The sequence below is a fragment of the Dromiciops gliroides genome, chromosome 4, assembly GCF_019393635.1.
Source record: "Dromiciops gliroides isolate mDroGli1 chromosome 4, mDroGli1.pri, whole genome shotgun sequence".
Taxonomy (NCBI): Eukaryota; Metazoa; Chordata; class Mammalia; order Microbiotheria; family Microbiotheriidae; genus Dromiciops; species Dromiciops gliroides.
This window is the reverse complement of record NC_057864.1, coordinates 32,467,423-32,492,068: the sequence shown is the minus strand read 5'-3', so window position 1 is coordinate 32,492,068 and position 24,646 is coordinate 32,467,423. Positions and strand designations below refer to the sequence as shown.

At 39.7% G+C, this 24,646-nt stretch overlaps 1 protein-coding gene across 3 annotated transcripts in view; it reads right to left on the bottom strand.

Moving 5' to 3' along the window:
* The window catches only part of TESK2 (testis associated actin remodelling kinase 2), a 161,083-nt gene that overhangs the window by 71,353 nt on the left and 65,084 nt on the right, over positions 1-24,646 (bottom strand). For 2 of the 3 annotated variants that reach the window (XM_044001508.1, XM_044001507.1), the window contains one exon: positions 1,812-1,860. In XM_044001508.1, the coding sequence (XP_043857443.1) occupies positions 1,812-1,860 (49 nt within the window). Of the gene's footprint in view, positions 1-1,811; positions 1,861-1,988; positions 2,072-24,646 lie in introns of those variants that run through there. The other variant, XM_044001509.1, reaches the window with a different exon arrangement.

The window sequence follows — 24,646 nt, the reverse complement described above, 5'->3', positions numbered from 1 at the left end:
TATTTTGTTGGTTTGTGTGTGTGAGGCAATTGGGGTTAAGTGACTTGCCCAGGGTCACACAGCTAGTAAGTGTTAAGTGTCTGAGGCCGGATTTGAACTCAGGTACTCCTGACTCCAGGGCTGGTGCTCTATCCACTGCGCCACCTAGCTGCCCCCATAATAATGTTTTTAAATGTATAAAGCAAAATACTTAAGATTACAAAAAATAAATTCTATTGAAATAGTTATCAAAATATTTTTTAAAGAAACAAATTCAAGGATCCCAGGTCAAAAATCTATGTTCCTTTGTCATCAAATCCCAAGGACCAAGCTGAGTATCCAGCACCTAATAGGTGCTTGATAAATGTTTCACTGATCATCAATATCGATGATGCCTAGTAGACTATTTGGCATGTAGTAGGTCCTTTGAAGGAAATCTTTCCAAAGAGGGCTCTATAATCCTTTTAGTTCTGAAGCAGCTAGGGGGTACAAATGGTAGAGTGCCAGGCCTGAGGACAAACCCAGCCTCAGATACTTACTATGTATGTGACCCTGGACAAGTCACTTCACCTCTTTTTGACTCAGTTTCCTCATCTGTCAAATAGGAATAATAATAGAATCTACTTCATAGGATTGTTGTGAGGTTCAAATAAAATAAATAATATTTCTTAGCACAGTGCCTAGCTTATTCCCTTCCCCTTTCCCTCCACCTTCCTCAGAAGACATTTGGGTTCATATAAAAGACAAATTTGGACTAGTAGAGATGAAGAATTATGCTACTAGGTGAAAAGAAGGCTTCAATAGGGTATGTAAACCACTCAGAAACTCAGAGCTGTCAAACACCTTGTTATTAAGAGAAAGACTGGATGGTTCCCTTCTTGAACCAAATTAAAGGTATTTAAGTCTATTAAAGATAGGTGGAGTCTAGGCAACTAAGACTAACCTGCCTGAAATCAGAATCTGGTCAGGCAATGTGCTGCACTTGAAATTGTGAAGACCTGACTTCAAATTCCCCCTTATATGTGTATTAGCTAAGTGATTTACTAGCAAGTCACTTAACCGCTGCCTGCCTCAGTTTCCCCACCTGTTAAATGTGGACAATACTAGTATCTCCCTCCCAGTGTTGACATGACGATAATAGTTGTCAAGTGCTCAGCAAATCTTCAGTGCTATATAAATGCAAGCTATGATTGTGATTAAGACTACCCTGGTGCTGTGGGCCAACACCACCACTACTAAGGCCACCTGACAGCCATACACACACAGAGGCTTCCAACATGCTTAACTTGTATCATCTCATTTGATCCTCACAACCAAGTAGGGAAGGAAGTACTTAGAGGGACAGTAACCTCCATTTTATCAAAGAGGGAACTTGGAGGAAGTTAAATTACTTGCAAATGGTCAAATAATTATTTATTATACAAAGCAGGATTTGAATGCAAGTCTCTCCTGACTACAAGGCCAGAATTCTTTCCACTACTAAGCCATTAGGAAGTATCATCTTTGTCACTGAAAAAGCAGGGAGATAGAATAGAAAGAACACTTGATTCAAAGTCAGGAGACTTTGTCTTGAAATCCAGCTTTGCTCCATACCTTGGGGAACTCCCTTCTCCTCATGGGCCTCAGTTTGTCCATCTATAAGATAAGAGGATTAAATCTGACTTCTAAGCTCCTCTCATCTAACAATACATTGATTACAGTGCCAGCATTAGACATACACAGTAAACACAGAGCCAGGAAATGTCAAGACTATGCTCGTATTCTATACACAACATGATGAAAATAAAATAAAACGGTAGGGATGTGATGGAGCACATTCACTGGACTCTTACCTCAGTAAGTGCATGCAACTGCCCTTGGTGTACACACACCCCCATGAACCTACAAAAAAAGAGAGACTTTTTAAAAGTGAAAATGACACTGAGCAGAAATACGATCTAGCAGGGATGGTTTGGTTGTCCATTCATTTTTAAACAATCCAACTTCAGCATTGATACGACATTACTTACAGTCCAATATGTTGCTTACAAACCTCTTCCATTCCAAAGCATTCTTGAAATCAATGTGAAAACCCCTGTTTAGCCACCCACTAAGTCCAAGGCACTGCACTGAGCACCAAGAGAAATAGAAAGCTCATCAATCAGGCACTGAATGAGTGAATACCAAGTGCCTGGCACTGTGCTGAGGATGCAAAGAGAGACACAATCATAGTCATTGTCTTTAAAGAGTTCACATTCTAAAGGGGAAGACAATAGGCCAACAGCTCTGCCAGAGAAAGAGAGGACTAATGAAAGGCAGTAACAGAGAGAAGACAGTAGACGTGGGAGCGCCTGGGAAGGGTCTCCTGCAGAAAAGGGCATTTGAGCTGAGCCTAGAAGAAAGCCATGGAAGCTAGGAGGTAGTGACAGGGGAGAATGAGTGGGCCAGGAGAGCTGCATGCATGGTAGGGAATGTGGAGAGGAATCAAGTACAGGAAGATAAGAAAAGTAGGAAGAGGCCAGATTGTGACAGGCTTTAAAAACCAAACAGAGGACTTCATACTTGATCTTGGAGGTAACAGGAGCCTCACAGGGACCAGCATATTCTTTAGGAAAAACTCTGGCAGCTGAGCAGAGAATGGAGTGGACTGGAGACTAGTGAAGGTGTGTAGGTGGGATGTGATGAGGTGATAGTGGTAGCTCTGTGACTGGAGATAAAAGAGATCTATGAGAGGAGTTGTGAAGGTAGAAAGAAGACTGGATCAGAGATGTGTGGTAAGTGAGAGGGGCTGAGGCAGAGACCTAGGTGATGGGGCTGGGGAGAATCATGGTGTCCCTGATGATAATAAGAAAGTTAGGAAAGGGCTGGTAGGTTTGGGAGAAAGAGAGAATAAATTCCATTTTAGACATGTCAAGTTTCCCACAATTACCACCTGTAGTTCAAGATAACAAAAAGGTAGAGCTCAGGAGAGCAGCTAGGGTTGGATAAAGAGATGTGGCAATCATCTGTGTGCAGATGATAGTTGAAAACTTGGGGGCTGATAAGATCATTAAGTGAGATAATACAGAGGAAAAAGAAAAGAGGTCCCAGGACAGACACAGTTATTGGCAAAACCTGAATAAAGAAGCAATAAAAAATAAAGATCAAAGTAAAAAAACAGAAAAGAAGCAGACTTCAGAAGAAGCAGGAGAGTACAATGTTACTAAAACCTAGAGAGAAAATATTCACTTGGAATGAGTAACTCAACAGTATCAATGACCACAAAAAGGTCAAGAAGAATAAGAATTGAAAAAGGCCATTCAATTTGGCAATTAAGAGATCATTTGGTAATTCTGGAGTGAATGAGAAGAGTTTAGTAACTTTTGGAAAATTTCAAGTAAACGATAAGGTTAGAAGCCAGATTGCAAAGGACAAGAAACATCTAAGAGAAGTGAAAACACCAAGTACAAAGAGGTTAGCCACAAAAGGGATGCATGATAGCTAAAGGGAATGGTTGGATCAACTAGAGGTATTTTAAAGATGGGGAATGGGGATGATATGGGCATCTTTGTAGGCAGAAGGGAAGAAGCCAGTAGATAAGAAGGGAGTGAATATTAGAGAGAATGGGGGTGATACTGGGAGTAATCTGCTAGAAAAAACAGGGATGGGCTGGGATCAAGGGGTGAGATAGGGGTAAAGGAAGAAATAGTAGGAAATGTCTTGAGTGATATGAAGTGAGGAGGAGAAAAGAGAGAGCTCTCAGCTAATGGACTCAGTTTTTTCAAAAAAGTATGAGGCAAAGTCTTTAGATAATAGGGCTGGGAAAGGGGTACCTAAGCATGTTAAAAGCTTGATAAGAGATTTAAAAAATTCAGAATAGATGCTCTGGTAAAAGAGAGAGTGAATAGACTGAGGTATATAAAAGGGTTTCCGGGGGCAGCTAGATGGCGCAGTGGTTAAAGCACTGGCCCTGGATTCAGGAGTACCTGGGTTCAAATCCAGTCTCAGACACTTGACACTTACTAGCTGTGTGACCCTGGGCAAGTCACTTAATCCCCATTGCCTGCAAAAAACAAAAACAAAAACAAAACCCCAAACATAAAAGGGTTTCCCTTGTTGCAGTGAAAGCCCAGTTGATATTATGTAATATAATTGTGTAGAGGACCCTTTTCTCGGCTCTGTTCAGTAGCATGTGAATAGAGAGTGAAGGAGGAAAGTGATGGGAATAATCCAAAATTAGGGTTGCACAAATTCGGAATAAGCAATAGAACAGAGGCAAGGGATTCAAAATTTGAAGATAGTGTAGAGTTGAACTGATTTACTAAGACCTCAAGATAGGGAATGAAAGAGGTGATGTCCTGGGAGAGAACTAAGGGTTGGAGAGATTGGAGATCAAAGTGAGGATGAAGAATAGAAGTAGAGTTAGTCACCAAGATGACTACCCTAAGAAGCACATAGTCTATTGGGGGAAATGACATACTAACAGACCTGGAAAACGGAACATGATTGAAGAGAGGAGGTGACTAGGAAGATATGTGGGAGGCTGAAGGGATTGGGGTGGGGAACGTAATCATGGTCTTCAAATGTCTGAAGGGCTATCGCACAGAAGAAGGATTAAATCTATTTTTCTTGGTCCCAGGAGAAAGAATAGCTGGCCAGCCCAGAGAATGTCTTTTACAGAAGAAAATCTATGATCTTAAAGCAAAAGGAGCAGTGGGAGAGACAAAGAAGGCAGAAGGAAGTGTGTCTATTTGAAACTCAAAGGTCCGTACTTAAAGTGAATCCAAAGACAAGTTCTAATTTGGGAGAAGGAAAGAAGAGGTACAAAATACTAAGGGTGGGGGTCCAAAGAAACCCAAGTGGCAGCAATCCTGAAGGGGAGGGACAGGAATAGAAGCCAGAGATGCAAAAGGAACTCATCAGCTCAATGGAGTCTTTTAAACTCTCCATCATGTTAGAAAATAGAGGTTGAAAAACTGATTCTGTTGCTTTTTACAAAAATTTAATTTTAAAAATTCTGAACTTAACAAAGAACCAAACAAAATAAGCATTACCCTATACAAAGGAAAATAGAAAAAGAATGCATAGGAGACTGTGATGCTCTACTATGTATAGCTTTCTTTTCCCTTTAAATATTATAATAAACTTAACGTGTAATTTGCAAAGCCGTTCCACTTGTCTGGTTTTTTTTTCTTTTCTTTTTTTTTTTTTTTTTGCGGGGCAGTGGGGGTTAAGTGATTTGCCCAGGGTCATACAGCTATTAAGTGTCAAGTGTCTGAGGTCAGATTTGAACTCAGGTACTCCTGAATCCAGGGCCCATGCTTTATCCACTGTGCCACCTAGCTGCCCCTTGTCCATTTCTTTTAACCCCTCCTATTTTTTTTTTGAGTGAAGCAACTGGGGTTAAGTGACTTGCCCAGGGTCACACAGCTAGTAAGTGTTAAGTGTCTGAGGTCGGATTTGAACTCAGGTACTCCTGACTCCAGGGCCGGTGCACTATCCACTGTGCCACCTAGTTGTCCCTTACCCCTCCTATTTTAAAAAAAAAAGTTTCAATAACCCTGTTTTTCTTTATTTCCCATTTTTTTCTTTTGGGGGACAACCCTGTTGTTATCCCTCTTCTCCCTCCCACATCCTACCTCCCAAGAAGGAAGGAAGGAAGGAAGGAAGAAAGAAAGGAAGGAAGAAAGGAAGAAAGGAAGAAAGAAAAAAAAATGACCTGGAGAAGGAAATGGCAAACCACTCCAGTATCTTTGCCAAGAAAACCTCAAATGGGATCAACAAGAGTCAGACATAACTGAAACAACCGAACAAAAACAACTATTATTATTATTATTATTATTATTATTATTATACTCTAAGCAATCCCCATACACAAATGTTCTAAGTTATTATAGAAAGGCTGTGTGCCAGTCTTCTTTTCGGGACTATCTTCTATAGTTTAATGATATGGTTTCTAGCAGAGTATTCATAATAATGACATTCCCCTACAGCAAAACAATTTGGAAGTCTCATGGAGTGTCTTTTAATGATATTTTACCTGCTACTGGAACTGTTAAAATTAGTGCACCTCTTAAAAACTAGGTCAGAGACATTGTGGCATACTAATTGAAAATAAAACATAGTTAGAAATAAAACTACCAATACTGTTAAAAAAAAAAGAAAGGAAGAAAGGAAGGAAGGAAGGAAGGAAGGAAGGAAGGAAGGAAGGAAGGAAGGAAGGAAGGAAGGAAGGAAGGAAGGAAGGAAGGAAGGAAGGAAGGAAGGAAGGAAGGAAGGAAGGAAGGAAGGAAGGAAGAAAGAACAAATGAGGACATGAAGAAGAAACAGTTGAGTTTGGAAAACAGATCACACAGGATCATGATATATATCATTACTCAGATGCCTACTAGAGATCTGTTTTCTAAAAGCAGAGCAGGTGACATGTTTGCTTTGATGACAATTTCATTTCTCAAAAAGGTAAAGGAAGGACTTCCAGCCAAAACAGCTACCTGAAAGGAAACAGGCAACCAAGCTCCCAAATACCTACTCTAGCGAAAAACTAAAATTTTTACCAGACTAAATACAAGCATACCTAGTTTTACTGCACTTTGCAGATACTGCATTTTTTACAAATTGAAAGTTTGTGAAAATCCTACTTGAGTGAAGTCTATTGGTAGCATTTTCCCAATAGCATGTGTTCCCATCATGTCTCTGCATCACATTTTGGTAATTCTTGTAATATTTCAAACTTTTTCATTATTATTATTATATCTATTACAGTGATCTATGATCAGTGATCCTTGATGTTATTTTTTTAATTGCTTTGGGCACCACAAATCACACCCATATAAGATAGTGAACTTAACTGATAAATGTTGCATGTGTTCAGACTGCTCCACCAACTAGCCATTCCCTTCTCACTCCTTCTCTCCCAGGCCTCCCTAATTCCCAAAAACAAGAATATTGAAATTAGGCCAATTAATAACCCTACAGTGGCCTCTAAGTGTTCAAGTGAAAGGAAGTCAATCAATGAGGCAAACTTCATAGTTGTCTTATTTTAAGAAATTGCCACAGCCACCCCAACGTTCAACAACCACTGCCCTGATTAGTCTGTAGCCTCAACAATGAGGCAAAAAGATTATGACTCACTGAAGGCTCAGATAATGGTTGGCATTTTTTAGCAATAAAGTAATTTTTAACTAAGGCGTGTATGTTGGGTTTTTAGACATAATACTGTTGCACACTTAACAGATTATAGTCTGGTATAAACAGAACTTTTATATGCACTGAGAAACCAAAAAAATCATGTGACTTTCTTGCAATATTCATTTTTAGTTGTGGTCCGGAACTGAACCCACAGTATCTCCAAGGCTTGCCTGTACTGATCGAGAAATCCAATGAGAAACTACAGTGACTTCTCCTGATGCAGAACAAAGGAGACAAAAGGCAACAGGAAAAGAGGCCACCAGCAAAGCCAGCCCTGGTACAACCTTGAGCAAAGACACCGGCAACCTCTCAGCCAACCAAAAAAGGGCCACAGATGTATATGGCCTGCAAGTCGTTTTCCAGAGACAACAAAAGTCTAAGGCTTCCCAAAGAAAACCCCAGAGTGGTCAGAAAGCACAAGGACGGAGACCTTGGAAGACACAAGGAACAGCAACACTCAGGCTAAGACAGCCCGGGTGAATAGGGGCCCTGAAGTCCCTAGCAATCTAACTTGAGATGACTCTGAAGATCTAGCACCCTGAACCTCAAATATCTAAAGGGGCCTTTTGGAACACCCTACATGTGCATGTTGTTTCCCTCAAAAGAATATAAACCCTTTGAGGGCAAGGACTGTTTTATTTTTGTCTTTGTCTCCCCAGCACCAAGCAGAGGATTTGGAATATAACCAACACTTAGTAAGTGCTTGTTGAATAATTATACAGCTAACACTGATGCTCAGAAATGAAATTATATGCACGAAGTCACACAGCTAGTAAGTGGCACATATCACACTAAAATCCAGAAATCCAGAGCCCTTTAGTTCCTACCAGAGGCAGCTTGGTGTCACAGTGGAAGAAGTCCTGGACTTGGAGTCAGGATAACCTGAATTCAAGTCTACCTCAGACATTTACTAACTGTATGACTCTAGGCAAGTCACTTAACTTGTCTGCCTCAGTTTCCTCAATCATAATATAAAGATTAATAATAGCATCTACCTTCAAAGGTTCTTGTGAAGATCAAGTGAAATAAATAATATTTATACAGCTCTTAACTATGACTGGCATACAGTAGGTGATTAATAAGTGATCTTTCTACTCAGTCAATAAGCATTTATTAAATGCTGACCATGTCCCAGAATCTGTGTTAAGCTCTAAAAAGACAAAGAAAAGGGGCAGCTAGGTGGCACAGTAGATAGAGCGCTGGCCCTGGATTCAGGAGGACCTGAGTTCAAATCCGGCCTCAGACACTTGACACTTACTAGCTGTGTGACCCTGGGCAAGTCACTTAACCCTCATTGCTTCCCCCCTCCCAAAAAAAGGCAAAGAAAAGTAAAAATTTGATACCTGCCCTGGAAGAGCTCACATTCTACCGGAAGGGACAACAAGCAATCAGTCATGTATATATAAGATATACACGGGGGTAGCTAGGTGGCACAGTGGATAGAGCACTGGACCTGGATTCAGGAGGACCTGAGTTCAAATCCGGTCTTAGACACTTAACTCTTACTAGCTGTGTGACCCTGGGCAAGTCACTTAACCCCAACTACCCCACAAAAAAAAAAAAAAAAAGATATGCACAATATAAATGGGAAATAAAATCAGAGGAAAGGCAAAGGAAAGATTTGGAAAACCTTATAGGAGGTAGGCTTGGAGCTGAGTCCTGAAGGAAGTCAGAGAAGCTAGAAGGCCTAATTGAAGAGGGATAGGATTTGAAGCATGGGAGGAAACGGTCCAGAGATGAAATACCATGTTTGAGGAAAAGAGAGGAACGCAGTATCACTGGATCATAGAGTATGTGGAGGGGAATAAAGTGTAAGAAGACATGAAAGGCAAGAAGGGACTGGGTTGTAAAACCCAAATCTGGCCAATTACAATGAAAAACAGAAGATCTTGTATTTGACCCTGGACAACCAAGTCAGCTCTGTGCTTTAGAGACATTGCTTTGGCAGCTGGTAGACTAGGGAGAAGAACTAGAAGCAGGGAGACTACTTAGGAAGGGATGAGGGACTGCACCAGAGCAGTAAAAGTGTCGGAGGAGAGAAGGGGATACGTGAAAAGTGTTGTAAAAGAGGACAGAAAAGTGAAAACTTGGCAACAGAATGGATATGTGAAGGGTGAGGCACTCAGGATGTCCACAAGATTGTGAGTCTGGATGACTGGGAGGATTCTGGTACATTTGACAGGAATGGAAAATTAGGGAAAGGGCAGGGTTACTGGGAAAAGATAATGAGTTCTGTTTTGGACATAATAAATTCCCAGGCTTGTGGGTTGTCTTCTCTTCTTGGTGCCACAAATAGGAAATCAGCAACATGGCAACAGTAAACACCATGACTGACCCCTGGCAAAAGCCTATCCTTGATGTGAAGTGATGTCTGTGAATTATTTTAAAGAATGAAGGACTATCAATCAATAAATATCTACTAAGAAATCACTACGTGCAAGGCACTGAGAGTACAAAGGCAAACAGAGTTCCTGCTCTCAAGAACTGAGCTCATACCACCAAAACTTGTCTGTACTTAACAGCCCAAACATGCAAAGCTTGAAGGCATTAGTCTGCCCAAGGAGCCTTGGGGGAGACAATGTGACAGCAAAAATCGTCTCAACAGATGATCCTGGGCAAACCCCATAGGCAACCTTGGGAAAACCAAGTAAAACTTGAGGGTTATTGTGTCATGAGTGGAAACTCCCTAATTGTCAATGTAATTAAAAACAAAGATCAGTCCTTTCTCTTTCCCACAAAGATGACACTACAAATCTACACTTTTCTCCTGTTTCTTCAACTGATTAAGTAACCTATTAATATGTCAGGTACTATGCAAGAAATCAAGTACACAAGTATAAAAAATGAAACAACCTCTACTTCAAGAAGCTCACATTCTCTTAGGGGAGAAAACACATAAATTACTACTTATAGTACAGATGGAAGATTGAAAAATTGGAAGAAAGGAACTAGTAGAGGGGTGGGAAGATTGAGAAAGGCCTCCCCTCCTGTAGAACATGGGAATGGAACTGAATCTTGAAGAAAGCTAGGCAAGGCAGGAGGTGGCAGTAAGGAAGGATAAGATTCTATGAGAAAAGGCCAGTGAAAAGCCATAGAGTCAGGAAATGGAGAGTATTATGATAAGAATAACAAGAAGAGGGGGCAAGTAGGTGGCACACTGGATAAAGCACCGGCCCTGGATTCAGGAGGACTTGAGTTCCAATCCGGCCTCGGACACTTGACGCTTACTAGTTGTGTGACCCTGGGCAAGTCACTTAACCCATATTGCCCCACCAAAAAAAAAACAACAAAAAAACAAAACAAAGAATAACAAGATGTACAAGGAAGAATGTAATAAACATTTATAGAGGGCCTACTATGTGTCTAGTCCTGTGCTAAGTGCTTTACGAGTATTACCTCTTTTGACTGTCTCAGGCTCATGAGATAGGTGATGTTATTATCCTTATTTTATAGCTGAGGAAACTAAAGAGTACTTTTAACTAGATACTGGTTGCTGGAAGTCTTTTTCTCCCATCCATGACATACCTAAGAAGTTCCTCATGGGCATAATATAATTTCTTTTCTGGGCTTCTTGGAAAGTCACAAGTTTGGTCTGTCCTTGGCTCTCAATGAAGATGTGCTGCCAGCTAATGCTCTCTTGGGGGGAATGTTGCAGGCATGCTGATGGGAAGATAAGAAATCTTCAGGATCCTTTGAAACTCCCAAGGTCTTCCTCCAAACAAAAGAGGGAGAGGGAAGGTGAAGGAGCCCTTGCCAAGGCTGGGTGTGAGGCCTCTCCTCAAATATGCTAGAAAGCCACACTTGCTCCAAATTCTGGAAATCTGGAAAGGATAAGGAAAGACTTCATGGAGAAGATGGTGTTTGAGCTGCATCTGTCAGGAGAAGGAGGACTCAACAAGAGCAAGTTAAGGAGAGTGGAATCTATGAATGTGGGTCAGTCAGTGCAAAGGCAAAGACCCAAAGATAAAGATCCAGGAAACAGTCTGACATTGAGGTGGGCTATGAAAAAGAGCTCTCTCTTCAGGCAGCCAGTGGAACTGTACTTTGATGAGCTCCTTCTCATCTCAGGAACTACCAAGAACATCATATAAACGCTTCCTGTCCTGGTCTACATACTCAGCTCTCATTCAGCTCCTGTATGCCAGATCCTCTGTGTGGCAGACCCCGGGCCAGATCCCATTCCCACTGTCCACACAGACTTCTCTGTCTTCCTATACTGACCTGGTCTGGAAATAGGACTCCCTATGATTGCTTTTTCTTGGATTCCTCCATGACAACCATGTTCCCATTCAAATACAGAATTTCTAAAAATAGACACTAAGAAGACCACCAATAAATACAAAAGATTACACAGGAGATCATTGGATTTGTTTGCCTTTTAAAAATGCTCACTACAGAGGTAAAGAAGACCAAACGAGCTCTTCTAAATATACTTCTTCCATAGAGATCTAAAAATTACACCAGACCAAGTAATTATAGGGAAATTTGAGAAAAAAAGTCATGCTGAGTTCTAGTTCCAGGCCATGTCAGCATAGGAAGACGGAGACTTCTATGTGGCCAGGGGCTTACTGCACAGAGCATGCTAGCACACAGGACATAAAAGAAAGGAGAAGACACACACATGAGGACACCGACCTTTTGCACGATGCAAGCCTACATGTCAACTGGCAGCTCTGAGGCAATACCCAGTTCCAGGTCACAAATTCAGGGGGAACTGACGGAAGGATTTGTACCCATAGCACTGTAATTTCAGGGTTAGAAGCTGTCCGAGGTCCTGAGCTATGTACTTAGTGAGGAACAAGCTCAGAAACAAACAGCAGCCATGTGGTTCTGACCCAAAAGTGAAGTAGGGTCTCAATTCCACCTACAGAGGAGTCTAAAACCTGCAGCAGAATGACCAGGGCAAGAATTCCAAACCAAAGGAAAGTTTACATTTCTGCCACTATGAATCTACACAGCTTTCCAGCTTGTTGATAGTGACTGAATATCCAGCAGCATTCTACTAGTATTCCAACCAGGGGTAAGGACATGGGTGAAAACAGGAGGTTGGGGAGCTCAGACCAGAAGGCAGTGATCAGGATCTGCCCTAGATAAGAACATTGTGGGAGCTCCAAAAGCTTACAAGACTCTAGTCTGAGCTGTCCTGAGATTCTGAAATAACACAAAACTCAGTATTTCAAGAAAGCAATAGGGGCAGCTAGGTGGCACAGTGGATAAAGCACCAGCCCTGGAGTCAGGAGGACCTGAGTTTAAATCTGGACTCAGACACTTAACAATTACTAGCTGTGTGACCCTGGGCAAGTCACTTAACCCCAAATGCCTCAAAAATTAAAAAAGAAAAAAGAGGGGAGAAAGCAATAGAAGGACCCAAGAGAACAAAAGCTTGGCTTAGACATTTCTCCAATAAGTATAAAAGTTCAGCCCTAGTCAAAGGCCAAAGTCAAGATGTATTCTAGAGGAATAAGCAAACAAACCAAAGAAAATAACTCCACCATAAAAAGCCATTATGGCTATGGGGACATTCATGACACAAACCCAGGAGATTCCAAATGATTCGAAAATATTTACAAGAAAAATTTCAATGAAAAACACAGGTTGGGCACAAGTCCAAATGGAATTCCTAGAATAGTTTATTTTTAAAGAGCAAAAAAAATATTATTTTTTAAATTAATTTTAAAAGTTTTTAAAAAATCACATGAGAATATGAGGAAAAAAATGGAAAGAGAAATGAGAGCTATGGAAGGAAGAATTAGAAAGAGGATTAAGAGCTTTAAACAAGAAGTACAAAACCTTGCCCAAGAAACAAACTCCCTGAAAATTAGAATGGCCAAAAGAGAAATTCATGGCTCTATGAGACAATGAGAAATCGTAAAATAAAAAGATTGAGGGCAGCTAGGTGGCGCAGTGGATAAAGCACCGGCTTTGGATTCAGGAGTACCCGAGTTCAAATCCAGCATCAGACACTTGACTTACTGGCTGTGTGACCCTGGGCAAGTCACTTAACCCCCATTGCCCAGCAAAAAAAAAAAAAAAAAAAAAACCAAAAAAAGTTATGGGGCAGCTAGGTGGCGCAGTGGATAGAGCACCAGCCCTGGAGTCAGGAGTACCTGAGTTCAAATCCGGCCTCAGACACTTCACACTTACTAGCTGTGTGACCCTGGGCAAGTCACTTAACCCCAATTGCCTCACTAAAAAAAAAAAAAAAAGATTGAAAAAAAAGAAGGAAATATATCTCCTACAAAAACAAATGAACTAGAAAATTTGATTTTATTTGTGTGAAAAGTGTTTTGTAATTGTGTTCATAGAGTTCCTGGGTTAGTCTTGGCAGGTAGACTCCCAAGTATTTTATATTGTCTACAATTATTATTTTTTTTTTTTACAGTTGCTTTAAATAGAATTTCTCTTTCTATCTCTTGCTGCTGAGCTTTCTTGGTCATGTATAGAAATGCTGATGATTTATGTAGGCTTATTTTATATCCTGCAACTTTGCTAAAGTTGTTAATTGTTTCAAGTAGTTTTTTAAGTTGATTCTTTGGGATTCTCTGAGTATACCATCATATGATCTGCAAAGAGTGAAAGTTTTGTTCCTCCTTGCCTATTCTAATTCCTTTTTCTTCTCTTATTGCTAAAGCTAACCTTTCTAGTACATTATTAAATAACAGAGGAGACAATAGACATCCCTGTTTCACCCCTGTTCTTATTGAGAATGCTTCTACCTTATCCCTGTTACATACAATGTTTGCTGATGGCTTTAGGTAGATACTGCTGATTATTTTAAGGAAGGCTCCACCTATTCCTGTGCTCTCTAGTGTTTTGAATAGGAATGAGTGTTGTATTTTGTCAAATGCTTTCTCTGCATCTATTGAGATACTCTTATGATTTGGGTTAGTTTTCTTATTGATGTGGTTGATTATGTTGATAATATTCTTAATGTTGAACCAGCCTTGCATTTCTGGTATAAACCCTACCTGGTCATAGTGTATTATCCTAGTGATGATGAATTGCTGTAATCTCCTTACTAATATTTTTTTCCCTATAAAAGTATTTTATTATTTTCTAGTTACATGTAGAGATAGTTTTCAACATCTGGTTTTTTTTCATATGCATAGTTTTATAGCCCTTTGGGCATAGTTCCAAATTGTTCTCTCTCTTTTTTTTTTTTAAAGTGAGGCAACTGGGGTTAAGTGACTTGCCCAGGGTCACACAGCTAGTAAGTGTTAAGTGTCTGAGGCCAGATTTGAACCCAGGTACTCCTGACTCCAGGGCCGGTGCTCCATCCACTGCGCCACCTAGCTGCCCCCAACATTTGTTTTTATAAGATTTCTAGTTTCAAATTTTTCTCCCTCCCTCCTGCCTCCCCAAGACAGCAAGTAATCTGATATAGGTTATATCATTAAGCATATTTCTGCATTAGTCATGCTGTGAAAGAAGAATCAGAGCAAAAAGGAAAAACTTCAAAAAAGAAAAACAACAAAAACAATAGAAATAGTATGGTTCAATTTGCATCTAAATTACTAATATTTTTTTTTAAGTGAGGCAATTGGGGTTAAGTGACTTGCCCAGGGTCACACAGCTAGTAAGTGTTAACTGTCTGAGGCCGGATTTGAACTCAGGTACTCCTGACTCCAGGGCCGGTGCTCTATCCACTGCGCCATCTAGCTGCCCCACTAATATTTTATTTAAGATTTTTGAATCGTTATTCATTAGGTAAATTGGTCTGCAATTTTCTTTCTCTGTTTTGGCTCTGCCTAGTTTGGGTATCAACACCATATTTGTGTCATAAAAAGAATTGGTAGAATTCCTTCACCTATTTTTCCAAATAACTTGTATAGTATTGGAATTAATTGTTCTTTAAATGTTTGGTAGAATTCACTTGTAAACCCATATGGTCCTGCAGATTTTTTCTTAGGGAGTTCATTGATGGTATGTTCAATTTCTTTTTCTAAAATGGGCTTATTTGAGGATTTTATTTCTTCTTCAGTTAAGATGGGTAATTTGTATTTTTGTAAATAATCATCAATTTCATTTCAAATTGATTGGCATACAATTGGGCAAAATAGCTCCTAATTATTGCTTTAATTTCCACTTCACTGGTGGTGAATTTACCCCTTTCATTTTTGATACTGGTAATTTAGTTTCTTTCCAAATGAACTAGAAAAAAGATGAAGGAAAAGATCATCTGAGAATCACTGAACTACTCAAAAATCATGACAAAAAAAAAGCTTAGGAATCATAATTCGAAACTGCCCAGATCTCTTAGAATAAGAAGGTAAAGTAGAAATAGAAAAAACACCCCTTCTGAAAAAAGAATGAAAACTTTGATGAATATTATATTGTGTAAGAATTTATTGTCATTTGGGGCACCCCATGTTTGGCTAAGATTAGAAAGCCCTAGGCTCTCAGGGTTTTTCTCTGTGTGAGCCAGGCTGGCGCTCCTCCCCCTCCACTTCAGCAGCCGAGCTAAGAAGCCCTGTGGGCCTCAGAGCCTTCCGGGGCGGGAGGCCACTGGATGGCTGCCCCAGCTCCCTCTGCCCTAAGGGGATATGCCCCAGAGACCCCGGGTTCACCCCGGGTTCACCCCATGTTCACCCCGGGCCAGGGCCCATGTGGAGGCCACAGGTGCGCAGCAAGGTGCACAGCTCCCTCCAGCCCCCTGGCCGTGGCCCTAGGGCTGCCAACCATTTAGCTTGGTGTGCATGGGTGAAGTCAGCCCTGAGTTTCTGAGAGAAGGTTAATAAAAAGGGACACTATGGAGAAATGGGGACGGCTGACAGAGAAGGAGAGACATACAGGGTTGGTTGGAGGACTGAGAAAGGAGACACAGGGAGATGTGGAGCTACGGAGAAAAGAGATGGGGGATGATAGAGCGAGCGGAGAAGAAGTGGCTCGATGATAGAAGTGCAGGTGGTAGGGGCCAGACACAGCCACAGGCGAGAGATGAGGGAGGAGATTTCACAGCAGCAGGGAGAAAGTTAAACACAGTCAGGTCATATATTTTACTTTTCTGTATCCTTATCTCTAAGTTTATTCATCTCAAGTTTTTTGTGTTACTGAAAGGTTTTTAATCTTTTTCTTGTTAGTCTGGGAGAAGCAGTTGGAGAAGAGGGCAGGCCCTTCCAGCTTGGCCCACATGAGGCTTAACGAACCTAGGGGATTTTTTAAAACCCCCCTTTCAGACTGGCTTAGGCAGCTAATAGCCTACAGATAGGCAGAAAGCTAGCAGCTTTCAGATGCTGAGCCAGCTAATTTCAGCTATAGAAAAGTTTCAGATGGCAACCGTGAAGGGATTTACAAGCCAGTTATAATTTTTCAGATAGAAAATTATAATCTTTCAATTGAAAATTGAGAGCTTCCTAGTGAAAGAAAAAAAAAAATACTGCAAGCAGCCATCAACAAAGAATTCAAGTACCAAGAAGCCACACATTCAGGATCAAACAAAATGTAGCAGTGGAAAGATTTAGGAGGGGAGAGTTTCAAATAAACTATTTTATACAACAAAGAATATAGACTTATAAACAAGAATAATTTATACACCAAAAGTGAATATAATCCTACAGGAGGAAAAAAAGGACCTTTAACTAAGAGGATTTCCAAGCATTCTTGATGAAAAGACCCAAGTAGAAACTGTGAAATATAAAAAAGGGAAAAGGCCCCATAAGTACAAAAATGTTTATGTCAGCTCTTTTTCGGAATGGCAAAGAATTGGAAATTGAGGGGATGTTCATCAACTGAGGAATGGCTGAACAAGTTATAATATATGAATGTAATGGAATACTGTTGTACTGTAAAAAATGATGAGCAGGAAGATTTCAGAAAAACCTGGAAAGACTTACATGAACTGATGCTGAGTGAAGTGAGCAGAACCAGGAGAACAATACACACAGTAACAGCAACACTGGGTGATGATCAGCTGTGATGGACTTAGCTCTTCTCAGCAATACAATGATCTAAGACAATTCCAAAAGACTCATAATGGAAAATGCTCTCCACATCCAGAAAAAGAACTATGGAATCTGAATGCAGATGGAAACATACTAGTTTCCCTTTTGTTGTTTTTTTTTGGGGGGGGGTGTTGCTTCTTCTTTCTTGTGTTTTTTCCCCTTTTGTTCTGATTCTTCTTTTACAACAGGACTAATGCAGAAATATGTTTAACATGATTGTACTGTATAACCTATATCACACTGCTTGCTGTCTTGGGAAGTGAGGAGGGAAGGGAGGGAGAAAACTTTGGAACTCAAAATCTAACAGAAATGAATGTTGAAAACTATCTTTGCATGTAACTGAAAAAAAAAGAGACTATTTAAAAAAGAAAAAAAACTATAAAAAATAGAAGACATTTGGGGTCCTAATCTGCCAAAACATGCACAGGAACTATATGTATACAATAACAAAACACTCTTTACACAAATAAAGACAAATCTAAATAACTGAAGAAATATTAACTACTCATAAGTAGACTGGATCAATATAATAAAAATGATAATACTACCTAAATTTCTTTATTTTTTGGTGTCATTTCAATCAAACTACCAAAGGATTTCTTTGTAGAGCTATTAAAAAATAACAAAATTCAACTGGAAGAATATAAAGTTGAGTTTCAAGTAAATTAATTTAAAAAGGGGGAGAACAAAGAGAATCTATCAGTGCCATATCTCAAACTATACTACAAAGCAGTAATCATCATAACAATTTGGTGCCAGTTAAGAAATAGACAGATTCATCAGAGAAACAAATTAGGTATACAAACTACAGAAAAAGCAAACAAGAATATTAGCGTAGTGTGATAAACCCAAAGACCCTAGCTATTGGGTCGAGAATTAACTATCCAAGAAAAAAATACTGAAGAACAAGAAAGCAGTGGGAAAGGAACTAGGTATAGAGCAACATATTATACCATATATCAAAATAAGCTCTAAGTGCATACATCACCTAGATATAAAGCATGACATCAGAAACAAATTAGAGGCTAGTAAGAGCTAGTATTCACATAGCACTTTAAGATTTGCAAAGCATTTTACAAATATCTCATCTTATTCTCATAACAACTCTGGAAGGTAAGTGCTATTAATAATTCCCATTTTATAGATGAGGAAACTGAGGCACAGAACAGTTATGTTACTTGCCCAGGTTACACAGTTAGTGTCTGGGACAGCATGTGAATTCAGGTCTTCCTGACTCCAGGTCCAGTACTCTATCCACAGTGCCACCTAGCTGCCCCTAGGTAAAGGAAGAAATTATCAGTCACATCTATGGACAGGGGAAGAATTCATGACCAAACAAGATACAGATGTTCACAGGAGATAAAATGGACAATCTGATCATATGAAATTTAAAAGACTATATAAACAAAATAAATGGAGCTAAAAATAGAAGAGAAGCAGAAAATGGGGGAAAAAATCTTTATAGCAAATTTCTCTGATAAGTTTCATTTCCAAGACATAAAGGGAATAAAATAAAATTTTTAAAAATAAGAGCCGTTTTTCTAATTGATAAATGTTCAAAGGATATGAATAGGTGGTTTTCAGAGGGAGAAATCCAAGCTATCAATAACCAGAAGAAAAAATACTCTAAATCACCAATAATTAGAGAAATGCAAATTAAAATAATTTTGAGGTTCCACCTCATTGCCTTCATATTGGCAAAGCTGACAAAAAAAGAAAAATGACAAATGTTGGAAGAACTATGGGGAAACAGGTATATTCATATTCATATACTGTTAATGGAGCTATGAACTGGTCCAGCCATTTTGAAAAGTAACTGGGAATTATGCACAAAAAGTTATTAAGTTATGCATACTTTCTGACCCAGTGATACGACTCCTAGTTCTATAACCCAGAGATCAAATGAAGAGAAAAAGAACCCATATGAACAAAACATAACAGCTCTTTTTGTAATAGCAAAGCAGTAGGAACTACAGGGGTATCCATCAATTGGGGAATGGATGATCAAGTTATGGTATATGAATGAAATGGAATACTATTACTATAGTGTTGTAAGAAATGAGGAAAGGGGGGGCAGCTAGGTAGTGCAGTGGATAAAGCACCAGCCCTGGATTCAGGAGGACCTGAGTTCAAATCTGACCTCAGACACCTGACACTTACTAGCTGTGTGATTCTGGGCAAGTCACTAGACTCTCACTGCCCCACCAAAAAAAAAAAAAGAAAAAGAAAAAGAAAAGAAAAGAAATGAGGAAAGGGATGATTTGACAGAAACCTGCGAAGAGGACATGTATGAAGTAATACAGAATAAAGTGAACAGAAGCAAGAAACAAATTATACAATAGCACAATAATATAAAAACAAACAACTTTGAAAGGCTTGAGAATGCTAATCAACATGATGACCAAACACAATTCCACTACCAACCTCTTGAAAGAGAGGTGATAAACTTTGCACACAGATGGTTTTTTGACATGGCCAATGTGGGAATCTGCTTTGTCTACCTATAGATATTTGTTACAAGGGCTTTACTTTCATTTCTTTTTCAAATTGATAGGATTGGGGAAGGTAAAAAGGAGAGAAGACATATTTTAGTTCATTAAAAAATAATATTTTGGGGGTGGCTAGGTGGCGCAGTGGATAAAGCACTGGCCCTGGATTCAGGAGTACCTGAGTTCAAATCCGGCCTCAGACACTTGACACTACTAGCTGTGTTGACCCTGGGCAAGTTACTTAACCCCCATTGCCCCGCAAAAAAAAAAAAAAATTAAATTTAAAAAAAAAAATTTACTTTTAAAAAGAAGAGTAGGGGGCAGCTAGGTGGCGCAATGGATAAGGCACTAGCCTTGGATTCAGGAGGACCTGAGTTCAAACCCAGCCTCAGACATTTACTAGCTGTGTGACCCTGGGCAAGTCACTTAAACCCCATTGCCCTGCAAAAACAACAACAAACAACAACAACAACAACAAACAAACAAACAATAAAAAAAGAAGAGTAAAGGGGCAGCTAGGTGGCACAGTGGACAGAGCACCGGCCCTGGTGCTCTTAACCCCAATTGCCTCGCCTCCCAAAAAAAGAAGAGTAAAAAGGCCTCAAAGTTAGCATTGGCTTATTACTGAATACTCTGCACCCTGCCATTTGACTAGTTCTCAAACTACTTAATTGCACTATCATCATCTTATCCATAAGAATAGCATGAAAAGGGACAGCTAGGTGGCACAGTGGATAGAGCACTGGCCCTGGATTCAGGAGGACCTGAATTCAAATCCGGCCTCAGACACTTAACATTTACTAGCTGTGTGACCCTGGGCAAGTCACTTAACCCCAATTGCCTCACTTTTAAAAAAAGAAAGAATAGCATGAAAAATTATCAAATGCTTTATTAAACTTGAGGCATATGGTATCTGCAGAATTCCCTGGTGCTGCCAGTCTAGTAACCCTCTCAAAAAAACAAAAAAAAAAAAACAAAAAGGATAGGTTGGCATGACCTGATCCTGTTAAAATTGTACTGGCTCTCTGGGATCACCATTTCCTTTCTAGGTGTTCACACTAACCATCTAGTTAGCAATATATTCTAGAATTTTGGCAGGAATTGAAGTTGGGCTCACTCCTATGGTTAGACATTAATCTCTTCCCATTTTTGAAAACTGAGACAACTGCCATTCTCCAGTTCTTTAGGATCTCTCTTGTTGCCATGTTATTATACCCAAATGTTGTTATACCCATTTAGAAATGAAGACACTAACTGCTGGCCATGATAGCACATTCCTGTAGTGCCTGCTACTGGGGAGGCTGAAGCTGGTGGATTACTTCAATTTATGAGTTATGAGCTGCAGTAAAGCGAAAAGCCAATAATGGGATATCTTTAGTAAGTCCCCTTTGAACCTCATCATCATCAGGGGTCACAGAGGGAGTCTAAAGGCCTGGTTATAATTCTCTTATGTCTTAATGATCTTAAAAGAAGAATGAAAAGAGAGGAAGAGGAATACAAGGGCAACAGGGAGAAGGGAAGGGAATGTTAGGGAAAGTTATCTCACATAATGAAAGTTCACAAGTAGACACCTATATAAAAAAAGGAGGAAAGGATAGGAGTACTTGAATCTATCCGTATCTCTATTGTCATAGGACAGAAAAAAACACACATGCACACGCACATGCTTGCACACACGCATGCACATGCTTGCACACACATGCACATGCTTGCACACACACATACCCCTCAGAGCTGGATATGGAACTATATTTCACTCAACAGGGAAATAGGAGGGAAAAGATGGGAGAAGGGGAAATTAGAAGGAGGGTGGATTAAGGGAGAGATTAGTCCTAAGCAAAACAAATTCTAAGTATTTACAAAAATATTTATAGTTCTTTTTGAAGTGACAAAGAATTGGAATCTGAAAGAGTACCCATCAGTTGGGGAATGGCTGAACAGATTTGGGTATGTGGATGTGATGCAATACTATTGCACTTAAGAAATGATGTGGATAGAGCACTGGCCCTGGATTCAGGAGGACCTGAGTTCCAATCTGGCCACAGACACTTAATACTTACTAGCTGTGTAACCCTGGGCAAGTCACTTAACCTTTATTGAGGGGAGAGGAACAGGGAAAGAAGAGAGATTTTTGCTGAATGAAAAAAAGAAAATACATCTTTTCAAAAAAAGAAAAAAAAAAACGAACTAAGAGTTTTATGACAGCTTCTAAGTTTCAAAATGGCACTAAACTTTATCTCTTCCTATTTCACTCAGAGTGCCTAGCATACAAGTTCAGTCATGTAGCGGATATTCAAATAAATTCTTGAGAACTGAAGAAGATTTTTAGTTTCATGTGCAATCATCTTTTTCTATTGTACTATGTTATGGAAATACGCTTGTTTTATTCCATAAAATAAATAAATACTAAGGCCAGGAGGCTTTTAAAGGAGTGGGGAGTAGGGGGGCTTTGAATGCTAAATAGAGTATTTTATATCTGATCCTGTGAATAAGAAGCCACTGAATTTTATTGAATGTGGGTGGGGCATGACATGTCTGACCTCAAATACTTCCTAGCTATGTGACCCAGTTTCCATCTGATTGCTTTTTGTTTCAAATAGATACCTTTCAGGATATGCCTATAAATGTAGAGTTTTTGGAATAAAAGAACATTGTATTTTGGGGGAGGAGGGGGGGGAAGAACTGAAGAGGATGGTGTCCGCTTGATTGTTACATTTTGGGTTTTTTTAGATCAATTATGTCATATTCTATTTTGGGGGGGGGGGGGTGAAGCAGTTGGAGTTAAGTGACTTGTCCAGGGTCACACAGCTAGTAAGTGTTAAGTATCTGAGTCTGAATTTGAACTCAGGTCCTACTGACTCCAGGGCCAGTGCTCTATCCACTGCACCACCTAGCTGCCCCGAGGGTGTCCACTTGAAACCAATACTGCATGAATATAATCCTCTTCCCAACAATGGAAATGAAATCTCATCACCCCTTCTGCTCCTGTGTTGTCTGTGTGTCTCCTGTCCACATCCTCCTCTGAGCCCTCCCACAGCAGCCTCCGCCTATGGTGCTGGGCACCTTCCTCTAGTTCTCTCAATGTTGAAAGGACACTAGTGGAACACATATCCTGACTCTTTGTTATCCTTCAGACTTAGTGTTGCCAGCCCACTTCCTCTGCTGATCACATATCTCCTCAATGATGCCCTTTATGCTAATTTTGGAAAACAATTTTCACTGGTAATATGTTATAGTCAGATCCATCATGGCTGTGTCGCTCATAGGTCTTTTGGGTGAAGCACAATTATAATTCTTCCAAGACTGTTGAAATTCCATGATTAACATTACAAAGCACCAGCAAAAACCTGGTGAAATTATATTTGTAAAGCATTTAGCACAGCGTATGGCACATAGTAGGTACTATTAATAAACACCTGTTTTGTTTCTGGGGAAGCTTAGGGTTATTAAAAATACATACTTTTTCAAAGGCTAGTAATAATAGCTATTATTATTTGCTTATATTGCAAAGTGCTGTATAAATATCTCATTTGAACTTCACAATCCAGTGCTATTATTATCATACCCATTTTATCCTGAGCAAGCTAAAGCAGACAAAGGTCAAGTAACTAGCCCAAGAGTCACACAGCTAGTAAGTGCCTGAGGCCCATTTGAACTAAGGCCATTCCAGGCTTCCAATGGGTGACTACACACCTTCTAGCCACCTCTGAGCAAACAAACTAGCTAATGCAATTACAAATAATGCAAAACTTGAGCAATTAAGGCTGTGTTCACTGTCAATCTGTAGAGTCTTATCCCAAGACACACACTGAAAGGCAGTTTCTTCTTCTTCTTCTTCTTTTTTTTTTTTGGTGCTGGTAAATGTTTGGGGTTTTTTTTTTAAGTATTTTATTATTTTCCAGATACATATAAGGATAGTTTCAACATTTGTTTTCAAAGGATTTTTAGTTCCAATTTTTTCCCCTCCCTCCTCCACAAGGATGGAAAGCAGTCTGATATAGGTTTTATATGTACAATCACATTAAACATATTTCTACATTAGTTATCTTGTGAAAGAAGAATCAGAGCACAAGGGGAAAACCTCAAAAAAAGACGGAAAAAAACCAGTCCAAAAGTAGAAGAACAGTATGATTCAATCTGCATTCATAATTCACAGTTCTTTTTTTCTGGATGTTGAGAATATTTTCTATCACGAGTACTTTGAAACTGTTTTGGATCGTTGAGCTGCTGAGAAGAGCCAAGTCTATCCCATTGTCCATCACACAATGTTGTTGTTACTGTGTACAATGTTCTCCTGGTTCTGCTCCTCAGTCAGCACCAGTTCATGTAAAGTCTGAAGGGCACTTCTAAGGGCTGTCCTTCCAGTTCATATCGTCTGTATGATAGGCATTCATGTATTTCTCTTTATGGACAGACTGAACTCTTCTTGTAAACAGTGGCTCCTGAGACGGATGTAAGAGTTGGATGAATTAGTGTAAGATCATCTGAAAACAGAGAAGACCTAACCATCTACAGAGAATGCTTCTTCCTGCTGGATTCCATATGAGTTCACCCTCTTGGTAAGTGTACGTTCTTTGTTCTGTTTCTTACTGATATTAATAATTATAGGGTTTGTGAGAAAATGACTCCAACAATAATTTTTTTGGAACTCAGCAGTAGTGATGTGTCAAAGGCTCATTTATTGTCATTCTCATGAGAATGAGCCACCCCGTGTACCCATGGGTGACCAAAAATGGAGGCTCACAGGTCCCCTTTTATCCCCTAATCCTAACTCGAAATGGCCCCTCCACTTTTTCCTGGGTTACAAAAACTGGCTAATCAGGTCGCAGTATTCTCACCCCAATGCAATGACTCTCCCAATGGGAATCTCTCTATCAGTGAATATTAGCATTTGTGTGTCTGCTTTTATTCCCAGGGAGCTGAATTTACAATCCCAGAAGGGAATTTGAGAGGAGAAACTCTATCCCCAATTCCTCACAGGGTGTTGAACAGTTTTCTCTAAAGTTACATCTCAAGGAATCTTACCTAATTTTAACATATGCAGGAAGCCACCTTACTATAAGAGAGCCTTTAAAGAGAGTCCCTCAAAAG